Source organism: Notothenia coriiceps, unplaced genomic scaffold, assembly GCF_000735185.1.
Source record: "Notothenia coriiceps isolate Sejong01 unplaced genomic scaffold, NC01 NC01_scaffold00037244, whole genome shotgun sequence".
NCBI lineage: Eukaryota > Metazoa > Chordata > Actinopteri > Perciformes > Nototheniidae > Notothenia > Notothenia coriiceps.
The window spans coordinates 19,393,937-19,406,263 of NW_011369945.1; the positions used below are offsets into that span (position 1 = coordinate 19,393,937).

At 44.2% G+C, this 12,327-nt stretch overlaps 1 protein-coding gene across 1 annotated transcript in view; it reads right to left on the reverse strand.

Annotated features, from left to right (window-relative positions):
* Positions 1-7,626, reverse strand: part of LOC104965389 (alpha-N-acetylgalactosaminide alpha-2,6-sialyltransferase 2-like) — a 15,015-nt gene extending 7,389 nt beyond the window's left edge. Inside the window, 1 exon segment of the mRNA XM_010794345.1 lies at positions 7,583-7,626. Coding sequence (XP_010792647.1) covers positions 7,583-7,626 — 44 coding nt within the window.
* Between the last annotated feature and the right edge of the window lie 4,701 nt (positions 7,627-12,327).

The following is a 12,327-nucleotide window of genomic DNA, read 5'->3' on the forward strand; positions in this document are numbered from 1 at the left end:
TGGATGAACACACACCACACATGTTCAAGGTCGCCTGTTCAAAGGACTTTATGGCCCTTTGCCACTGTTGCACAGACTCTCAGTGTGGGGAAGCCTAATAGGAACGTGAAAGGACTATCCGGCAGTGGACTGTAACACCACTGATCAAGGTGGTGACACAAGCTGCACTCGGCAGCAGGTCGCCAGGCGCCATTTACTACCACCGTTCACCTATTCACAAATTCACTATTTAGGGTTATTTCTTCTTCTGATAACGTGCCACCAACACAATTGCTGTGCGTTGCTCGAAGATATCTAAACCAGGGAGTGAGTCTTTAAACGCTTTGATGGTGTCCTCTTTGTCTTTGTCTAGAAGAACAGCAGGAGGAAGGCGACTGAACACTGCTCCACTGAAGGTTTTTTTTCCACCCACACTTGGAGTTCGTTGGATGGTATGTTTGTAGATAATCTTTGTTGTACATCACTGTAATGATGCTCTTTCTGCAAGTCTCTTACATCCTATTGCAATTTGTTAAATACTAATAAAATATATCATCGTTGAATGGAAGAGGAAAACGGCCCAGACTGTTTTCCAGATCATAAAGATTATGCTCACAATATTTCCAAATGCTGTCTTTAAAGGTCCCATGTCATGGCTTTTCTTGCGTTATTAACCCGTCCCCTTTGTGTGCTTTATGAAGGGTTTTTATGCATGTAAACGCCGTCTGCCAGAGCTGAAAAAACCCTCAAAGTACACCTGCTTAGGAGCTAAAAACTCTAATGCCCAGATACCTCCCCAAAACGGCCTCGTTGGAGATAAGTCACTGTCCATTTCATTCTTCCGGCAGTTACGCATGATGTCAAACCGTATCTTTTTTCCCCGCGGAACGAAATGGACCAATCCGTGGGAGCCGCTTACGTTACGTCCGCGGAGCCGTTACGTCACGCCGCCCGGCTGATTGCGTCCAAATGGACCAATCCACGGACTTCCTCACACACACACTCAGTGCAGGCAGCTCTGCCCTGATCTTCTCCTCCCTGGCTGCAGGCTGATAACAGCCCAGCTTGGTGATCGCCGGCGAAATCTCTCTGCAGACCATTTCCTCACAGCGTTTATTCAACCTTTTTCTTACTTCAATATCAAGCCGACACTTATTGTTTTTTACTGTCGGCCCTGTGACTTTGTGTGTGCCTCAGGGATGAGTTTGGCTTGTGTTTCGCGGTGTATTCGCTGCTAACAGGAAACAACACCTCCACGGAGAGCTCAGCCGCGATTCACAACGTCCCGACAATCAGAGCGACACGTTGTTTGGTCACACGGGAGGGCGCGGTGGAGGGCTGGAGCTTACTGGAGCCCTAAACGAGCGTTAAAGGCAGAGAGTGAAATTCAGGAGATGACACGTAGTTTACAGAGGGATGCTGTATGAAGACGTGAATGCAAACCAATGAGATTTTGGAAAATTGCACTAATATAAATCTATTCTAGTAAACCTCAACAATGACGAATCTGTATGAGCATCAGTGTGATTGGAAATGGCACAATGACATTCTAGTCCTCAACAATTAATAGAATGGCTCTGGGACCTGCTCCATATGGACATTTAAACAGTTGCTTCTTCCTTTTCATATTAGCTATAACAGATCTTATTCATAATCCACTTTGATTAATTGATGGGGAAATATCTCTCGTGGCTGAAGCCTTGGGTTGCCTCGGAAAAACGTTTTAATACAATTTTGCACCAAAACTATGACTGGATGTTGTCCCCCACTTATAACAGAGGTGCATCAATGAGGGATCTCTTCATAGCCAATAGGAGGAATTATGATCTTATGGGACAGCTTAACTATTGTTTTAAGTGAGACTTGAAAGAATTATCAATTAATTTACTATTTATAGACTTCCTTAAATCCAGCTTCCCAGTGTTATAAGGCTCCAAATTGTCACAACCGAGATTGATTAATTACATTACAATATATTACTTGTTAGACGCTTTAATCCGAAGCGATTTACATACATTCAGTACTGTGGACAATCCCCACAGGAGCAATTTGGGGTGAAGTGTCTTGCCCAGGGACACAACGACATGCTGACTGCAGTGGGACTCGAACATGTTACCCCCTGATTCCAAGTCCAGCACTCTATCCACTGAGCCACAATTCCCTAATTAATGATTCATTGAACATGAAATGTTCTGTCAGTAGAATAATTGTTTAACTCACTTTCAGCACTATTATCAGTCAATTATCTAAAACAAATTCCTGTCAAAGGTGACACCCCATCATCATGACAAACGCAGACCTTGTGCCTCAACTTCACCAACAACCAGGCAGCCATGACAGCCCATGCATCACAGCATACTTATGCAGCACTGCGTTGTATGAGCGTGTGTGCGGGTATATTATTACTGCTCGGTTCCAGGAGTGTGTGGGTGGACGGCTGGATGCCGGACGAAGTGTGTAGGTGGCTGTTAACACAGGCTCCGTCACCCATCATGACTGGGTGGTGACCTGTGGCACAGACCAGCGTGAGAGTGCAACAGCGGGGAACGGGACAAAAGGTCCGTGGAAAATCCCGCTGTTGATCTTTCTGAGGTTTCACATATTTTTGAATGCCTCTTATAAAGTTTAGCACTGTATTTAAGCTCTATTTCATATGTTCTGTCCGTGGAGCAGCTCTGTGGTAACATAAGCACATTGTGGACACATGAGAGACACTTGTGTGTTGCATGATGGGTTGTTGACAAGAGGGAGATGCTGCTGCCTGAACATCAGGAGAACAGCTGATGAGCTCCACTACAGAGACCCCATGATCTCCGTCAGAAGAGTAATGATCACCAGAGCCTCAATGTGACAATAATCTCCTCTAACTTCATCAACACAATTTATGCCAGCAGGCCACCAAATGCTTTCAATATGTTCTGCGTTATGATCGTCCTCTCAGCTAAAATCATAGTTACAGTAATAATAATAAAACATGGAAGCTCACATTGATTCTGCCTGGCTACTCAATGCTGCGTGTCCTATGCCTTAACACCACGTCGTGGGCTCGATGCTAACATTGACTTATTACAAGAGAGCGTGCTGCCAGATCCATAATTAGACTCCTTTTGTTGCCCCCGTTGTTGTTGAAAATGTAATTATGAAAGATGAAACACAGCCTTCAATGAGATGGCTGTAAAATAGCATAATTAATATGGGCTTTTGCGAGAACAATCCCCGCTTTACGGGAGCCCCGCGTTGGCCGTGAAATTAATTAAGTGTGCCAGGATTTATGGCCTGTGCTCGGAAATGAAGAGAATTAATCGCGGGCCGAAGATGGATGGTTGCTGGAAAATGATGATGCCCAGGACCATGATGGGGGAGGCATCTAACTGCTTTAGGGGGGCACTCTTGGATGGGAATAGAAGGTTTTGACACAATTACACACCCCCAGACAACAGCTGGGCCAGCGGTGGGATGGAGTACTTTTTGCGCCAGCTTGGAGTTATGAGATTTTTTTCACCTTCATTCCACCTGAACCTTTTCCCTGCACACTACATATGGCCCCAAGATGGAGTTTGATTTGGCAAAGCGAAGACTTCTTGGAAAGCACAAGAGTTGTGTTCATGTTTTTGTTAGCTGTTTTATCACAGATGTCTTATTCTTTCATCCCCTTCTATATGCTATATATTCAAACAGATTAAAAATGAACCTGTTTATGTTTACAATTATAGCATACACAATTGATTATTGCATTATATCCACAGTAAGCAGTATGTGAAAAGGATGACATTATTGTGTATGTGCACTATACTGACATAATTATATATTCACTAGGAAACATCACACTGAAATAAATATTGGTGATTCTACATTCAATGTAGTGACTATTTTTAGACATAGACATTTTTTTTTTGTCCACAGGGAGGTAGGTGGACATTGTTATACATTTAAATGAAATAAGTAAACAGTTAAACGTAATGCCCTGTAATCAAAATCAAACTATGGGTAGTTACAATACAATAGTGAGCACAAAACAAGCACGATTATAAATATCCGTTTGCTACTAAAAATAAGCCATCATTACTGCTTTGAAGAGGCACTGTGTAGTGGGTTGTAGCGTTAAAAAATCTAAGCTCAGAGGGTTCCAAATTAACTTCATCCCACAGCTGGCCCAGCTGTCTTTTGTTGAGCCAAGGTGAAGAAAAATGACCAAATCACACGCTTTGTTAAATGGCACCAATATTAAACACAGGTTGTTAACTTTGACCTCCTACAGGGTCCTTAGACCCAAAACACAACCTCCCATCCATTCTACTGCCCCTTCACTGACTATTAGGTGTGTGTGTGTGTGTGTGTGTGTGTGTGTGTGTGTGTGTGTGTGTGTGTGTGTGTGTGTGTGTGTGTGTGTGTGTGTGTGTGTGTGTGTGTGTGTGTGTGTGTGTGTGTGTGTGTGTGTGTGTGTGTGTGTGTGTGTTGTAATAATGGAAGGCTAATTACCCACCTCCCATGTCCCTGGACAGCGCCACAATGTCTGGGTTAGGTCTGTGTGTGGGATGGTTCGTGGTGGTAATTAGCTTGATACACACACACACACACACACACACACACACACACACACACACACACACACACACACACACACACACAGTGAATATAATGCTACATATATCTCAATCACAAATTCTTCCTTGAATGTGTTGAAGACAATTAAGGTCTGTGTCACTGATAACCACTTTGCCTCCAGTGTAGTATTTGATGTGCTCATCATCCGGCGACATTTGCAAACTTAAGGACGGATGATTGTTGCTGAAAATGTGTTTACCAGTTCCTGTTTATCACTACGATGGTCTCTTTATCTGCTGTCTTTCAGATGGACGGCGGGTAAAGAGCTACAGGCTGGAGCTAGGCGGGTTCCTCTCTGCCACAACGTGATGACAGGAGACAGATTATGCCAAAGCGCCATATTGTAAACTACTCATCATTAGTGGGCCCATCCCAGCTAACGACTGCACTGGAGATAAACAGGGGCGATGTGGAGAGCCATCTTAATCAGGAGGGCCATTTAAGAGTGGGGCTCAGTCATTACGCACAGCTGTATCACACCAAGATATGGGAGATGTTGAGCTGTAAAGCTGTGAAATAGGCTCAGGCCCAAGCCTCAAGCTCCACGGAGGTTCAGTGTTGTTCTGATTTCTGATCTAAATTACGAATAGAAAGATAAGTGCCTAAAACATCTAGCCAAATTAAATTATGGACAACCATTGAATGTCTCTAGTCACAGCCTCCCAGGGACACTCACAAGCTCCAGTCAATAGCGTGAGGGGGGGTGAGATGAGTTGAATTTGTAGTTTATGTGAAACCCACTCCCTCGCTCCTTCTGTCTCTTCTGCTCTGTTTATACACAACACTCCCTTTTTAAAATCATCAATGGCTTCAGAGAGAAAACAAACAGGTCTGTAATCATGAGATACTCCATGAGTATACACACACAATCACACTAACACCTGAAAGGAGGATTTGATTTTCTTTCCAAGTCAAAAAACGTCCAGTTTAGAAACATTTGTAAAATAACATCCTTGGCGTAATCACTGTTATCTACTTTCCCTACTTTTCCCTCATTGATTCCTTCAACAGTTTTGTTAATGCTCAGGGGCACCTCGGTAGTCACTTGGTCGTTCCGAGACTCGAACCGGTGTCCTTCCGGTTCCCAGGCCGAGTCCCTACGGACTTAGCCACCTTAAATACTTAATAAAATGTTTTACAAGGCAACTGTTATAACCTGAATGGGACACTTAAAACCACATTTAAGTATCAAACTCGGGTCTCAACAGTGATAACCTCTTTTTTATTCTCTCTGTGACCCAACATTTACAAATATCACTCTCCTTGCTTCCTGCTTTCCTATATCTCTTGTTCCCTTTTTAATTTGTGTTTAATATGTGTCCCACAAATTGTTTCTGTAACGATACAGTGAGTACAATAAGCAGCAAATTATCAAATTAGAGAAGTTAAAAGTGTGGGAATTTTTGCTTGATAAATGACAAACAATTATGAAAAATGCTATCAATTAATTATCTAGTTATTTAGCCACACTGATCTCTATGATTTCCAGTTTAAAGCTAACATGTATTCTCTCTTTGCTTCCTGTTTTTCCTTCATCTTAATCCTTCTCCTTTTTGTCATCCAGTGCATCCGGCACCTCTCTCATCATGTCACCCAGTAACCCGCTCTCTTGTCCCTCAGACGGACAGGCCTGAGTTGTCCGGACAGGCCGTAGCTCTCCCCACAAATGCTTGAACAATTGGAGGTAAATACGTTGGAGACAGCCCATTTGTTTTGTGCCGGCGGTGATGCATGCTTTTGCAGCAAGCAGCACATTTTTACCACGCAGCCCAAAGCAGCTGTGAGTAATGGACTGCTCCGGCCTGTCCACTCATTCTGCTATTTTTATTATTGTCTCCCTTATAGTTTTCATTTTTCATATCAGGAATAGAGAGAGAAAGAGAGAGAGTGCACAGCATTCCCTTCAAGTAGGTTCTTTCCCTAAAAGAGGCGGGAAGCGAGGGCCCCACATCCCCCACTTCCACTCACTTCATCATCTTCCATCAACCGTCCCTCGCTTTTTTTAGTCAGACTGAAAGATTTTGTTGGATGCCAGGAAGAGACAAATAAGGGATTATCAACAGACAGCACAATAATTCAGGTTGGACAGCTTCATAATAATTTTTCATCGATCCATCAATGTTTTCCTCTGGCATGATGTTTGGTTCAGCCTCTGGGGATTCTCCAGATCATGGGGTTTTCTTCGACAGGAGACCTGGGTGTCTGTGACGAAAGAAGCAAAGCAAAAGGAAAACTAACTTGAACTCAAAAAGCACAAATGAGGCTGCTGAAACAGAATGTAAAAAAAATGTGTACTTACTGTAAGCTTTAACCACAGAGCTGAAAAAGCCCAGCTCTTGCTTTGAAGATGATTCACTAAGTAGCTAAAATTATCTGCCGCTGCCCACCCCAGGGAGAAGACTGGTATTTTGCATTGAGGCACTCACATGGGCACCTATAATGGGTGCCTCTTAATTCCACTGACAGCTTTACAGGACCTGAGTTATGAATCCACAGCATGCCGCTCGTTAGGCCCTCGCCAGGCTTCACAGTGGGTTACACTAATACACCTCCTTCCCCCTCCCTGCCCTTTCCCACTGCACACACACGGACATAAAATCAGCCACACACACAAATATGAGGACGAGCACATCCTCACACACGTAGAGAGCTACTGGCCCACACAATTTCGGCACACACCTTTGTTGTATAATGGGGGTTATTTGTTCAAGATGTTTAGCTCATATCAGATTTATTTCCCCGATTCTGGCCTTCATTGTGTGCTCCTCTCTCCCTGCTACATTTCTTCTCCCCTTATCCTCTCTCTGCTCATGCCCACCAGGCCAACACCATGTTCTTCTCCCCCTGCCTCCCCCTAACCTACCTAACCCTGCCCGTGCCATTGGTCTGGACTGACTACACGGCGCTCCTGTGCCGACAGTAGCAGGGTCCTGCTGGGTGATCCATCTCTGTCAGCCTGCTAAAATGATAATGCCAATTAAAGCAGAGGAGTAATTGCCCTCCGCTGCCTCTGATCCCCTGCAGACCCTCAACAGGAGCCATGGCCCCAAATACGAATGAGACCCGGGCCCCCAGAGGCCCTCGCCTGGGCTGCCGTGAGGACAGGTGGGGAGGGGGATCGTGGTATGGAGGCCGGGGGGAGGTAGGATGGAGGGCAGAGTGGGGGAGGAGGGGTGATTTGTAACTTTTAACCTCCACTGATCACCGATGGCCTTGACAAGGAAGGTGTGGAGGAAAGAGGAAGAGATATCACACACACACACACAAACACAAGCACAAACACACGGGTGGAGATCTGGTCGTAGCTGCACATGGATGAACACACACACACATGTTCAAGGTCGCTGTCAAAGGACTTATGGCCCTTGCCACTGTGCACAGACTCTCAGTGTGAGGAGCCTAATAGGAAGTGAAAGGACTATCCGGCAGTGGACTGTAACACCACTGATCAGTGGTGACACAGCTGCACTCGCAGGTCAGCCAGGCGGCCATTACTACCACCGTCCCTATCACAAATTCACTTTTAGGGTTATTGTCTTCCTTCTGATAACGTGCACAACACATGGCTTGGTTCTCAATATCTAACCAATGATCTTTAACGCTTGATGTGTCCTCTGTCTTTTCTAGAAGAACAGCAGAGGAAGGCGACTGAACACGGCTCCACTGAAGGTTTTTTTCAACCACACTTGGAGTTCGTGGAGGTATGTTTGTAGATAATCTTTGTTGTACATTCACTGTAATGATGCTCTTCTGCAAGTCTCTACATCCTATTGCAATTGTTAAAATACTAATAAATATATCATGTGAATGAAGAGGAAAAGGCCCAAGACTGTTTTCCAGATCATAAAGATATGCTCACAATATTCCAAATGTGTCTTTAAAGGTCCCATGTCATGCTTTTCTGGTTATTACCCGTCCCCTTCTGTGTTATGAAGGTTTTTATGCATGTAAACGGTCTGCAGAGTGAAAACCCTCAAAGTACACCCTGTAGCGAGTAAAACTCTAATGCAGAAAATACCTCCCCAAAACGCCTCGTTGGAGATAAGTCACTGTCCATTTCATTCTTCCGGGTACGCATGATGTCAACCGTACCCGGAACGAAATGGACCAATCCGTGGAGCCGTTACGTTACGTCCGCGGACCCGTTACGTTACGCGCCCGCTGATTGGTCCAAATGGACCAATCCACGGACTTCCTCACACACACACTCAGTGCAGGCAGCTCTGCTGATCTCTCCTCCCTGGCTGCAGGCTGTGTGTGTGGTCGTGTGTGTGTGTGTGTGGGATTTACATCACTTCCCCCGTCATCTTACCTACCCTCCAACACAAAACCCAGATTCCTGGGACATCCTCCAGTTTCAATTTGTTGGACACAAATTATAACTACGGTAAATTGTTTCGCACACTAAACCACGTAAAAAGAGTGGAACCGAGTTGTTTTCTGTCGACCCGGTCGGACAACCCTACTTCAATTAAACCTTTGGGAGACTCGAATTCTAAAAAATTGCGATGTTGGGTGATGTGTCAAGGAGAAGTTTCGTCATCACTACCGAATAAAAATCATCGTTTGCCTATAAATATATAGCACGAACAAAACACGAGGTTGATCATAACATTCGATGGCGTATCAACTAAACTAATGTGCCCGTCATGCAAATTGACAAATGAATAAAGTAAATTTACATATCTCGTTACAGGTGGGATGGAGGGACACCCCTGTTTTTTTTACAGATACAGATTTTTTATCAGTGATTGTAACTTACATCTTAGTGGTTATAAATAAAGTCACCACTACAAGGATCACTTATATATTAATACAGTCATATCATCGTGTATTCCGTCGTTTATTACAGTAGGAAAAGGTGTATGACGAATAGCACCTATATTACCCGGTATGTAGGTTAACACATACGATATTAACATTTGTATTTGTCCAAGTAAAAATTAGGGACAAACTTATATATGCGTATATCTTCCCCTACTTTCTTATTCTGTAGACACTATATGGGATCGGATTCGTTTGCTATGCGTTTGGTTCGTTTGTGAACGTTGTTGAGTAAACGATCGAAGGTGTTATATCAGAGCGTACTATACATCGGTTTAGTTGAAGGTCGTAGTAATATACCCACTTGTATATGTTCAGCAGTCCCTGTTCTTCCTAAGTCCATCCTTCTTCCACTTTTTTTTAGAGTAGTGTGAGGTTCGACCGCGTATTTTCATCGAGGGTTAGGGTTCGGCGACCGGGGTCGACAACAGACCCCCACACATTAACACGTTTTTGGAAGATAAGGGGTAGGTTCTCACGGGGGAATTTTTCGTCAATCTACGGAGGGGGGTAGGGTACCAGGATCCCGTAGTCATGGAAAGTACGAGTGTCGTGTAGTGTAGAAGCCGGGGACGTAAGTAAAGAAAAAAGTGTTCGTGGATGATTCCGGATATAGTATAGGCCGTTGTGAAATATAATTAAAGTGCCGGTTGGTTAACTGTGCCTCCGCGAGGCAGTATTGCTGAACCTAACAAATGAGATTATGCGTTTTGTCGGTATAATTAATACTGAGTGTGTATAAATGCCGTGTAGAGTAACTCTCGCACAAAGTGTGAAAGTACTGTTATAGTAATAAAAGATTGGTTAGTTGCACGTCCCCGTTGTTTTCCTCAGATGTCAATACGCTAGACCGTCGTGCGAGAGAACATTATTTCAGTTACAATCCGTATCTCGGGCATGCTGCACCACACATTCCGTATCCTGTGCGTCCGTAACTCATCGGTCCGTCTTAGTTACACTCGAAGGTACAAAATAATAATAATGACATTGATTACTAAAATGCGACTCTCCTGCTAGTATTGCGGTCTTGTATAACTTTCCGTAAACCACCGACGACCGGTATCTTAACACAACTACTTCATTCTCCTCTAAGTAACAGTGTAACTCCGAGACCACTAGTAATGACGAAGACTCGCCTCTAGTACCCCAAGAGACATCACCCTCGAGTCAGTCGACAAGAGGACTACAAGTCGTCGTCGTAGACGCGGAGATAACCAGGTTGTTCGGGTAGTACGTTCTCGTTGGGTTCTACATTGAGGTATACATCCTGTGTAGTTACTAGTATATCTAATGGTGTTCTCCGCCAGGTGTGTCTTTGTTACTTATTCTCGAATTTATGTTGTTTGACAATATTCTTGTGTTTTGATCACCGTTATGTAGTCTTTTCTAGGTGTCGCCCTAAAAGCGTCGCCTTGAAAACAGGGCAAGGGCGGACAACCGTGAGAGTGCCGACCAGACACCGTGTCCAGTGGTGGGGTCAGTACTACCCACTCCTCGGACACAATTGTTCGGTGGATGGTGTCGGAAGCACGCCGTTAGGTCGGGCAGGTGGTGTGTGAGGACCTTGGCTCCCGTCATATTATATGGGCGTGTGTGCGAGTATGTTTGGCGGTCACGACGTATTCATACGACTACGTACCCGACAGTACCCCGACTCGCCACTTCAACTCCGTGTTCCAGACGCAAACAGTAGCTACTTACCCAAGGTGAAACTTGTCCTTAAACAAAACTAGTTAACTGACTATTATCACGACTTTACTCAATTTGTTAATTAAGACTGGAATTGTTCTTGTAAAGTACAAGCTTACTTAGTAATTAATCCCTTAACACCGAGTCACCTATCTTGTCGACCTGGAACCCTTAGTCCCCCATTGTACGACGCTCAGCGTGACGTCAGTCGTACAGGCAACACAGGAGACCCGTTCTGTGAAGTGGGGTTAACGAGGCGACACCCCTAACAGGTGTCGTGACTTACATACATTTCGCCGAAGCCTAATTTCGCAGATTGTTATTATACTAACATTCACATTCAATTCAGTTAGAGCCAACACTGTTAAACCTCGCGGTAAAAAAAAAAAAAACTATTGTGACCCTTCGGACTTAAATTCTTCAGAGATTTATCATTTGAATAACTATAAGAAAGTTCATAGTGAATTTTGTTTATCAATCCGACAGGGGTATTCTTTCGTATTAAGGAGGATAACCGATACTTCTCTAGGGAGGTATGCTACGTGGAGGACAATATTCACCCCCTGGTTGTAGGTCAGTATCAAAAGCACGTTTTACATAATTTTGCAAAAAGGCTCCGGTTTGCTGTCTCCCGAAGGTCGGCTGCTCTCTATAAAGCGCGGTAGTTAATTAGTTTTCACCTAATACTTTCCTAGACAATATCGATTATACTTTTCCTTCTTCGTTGACAAATTTACAGGTATACCTGTGGGTCTGGTAAGTAATTTCCATGTACAGTACCGGTAAAGGTTGCTAGTATTAAGGTAACAAACTTCCAAATGATCTTATCTAAATATAATCACGTTAAAAGGTTTTGAGTGGAACCAAAGAGGTATGTCGTAGGAGACATTTGATGCACATTAAGGACTTAAAGTGAGAGACGGAAATTGCCGAGCAACATCGAGGTCATTCGAGGTCGGGGGTGGGGAGGGGACACTGGTTGTTGCACACGAGACTAACAGCCCTGCACACTTAGCGCGCGACTCGAGAGGCACCTCCACAACAAAGGAACAATCGTCGCTATGTTGGCGCTTTGTGTTCGGTTTGAGTAGGGACTCGTGTGTGTGTTCAGTGTCTCGGCTTCAATTTTTGTTATTCAACAGACCGAACTATAACTTCATTCTTTTTCCAACTTATTTTGCGACACTCCTTTACCCAGACGTCTCTCTAAAGCGGCCGCTAGTGGTTGAC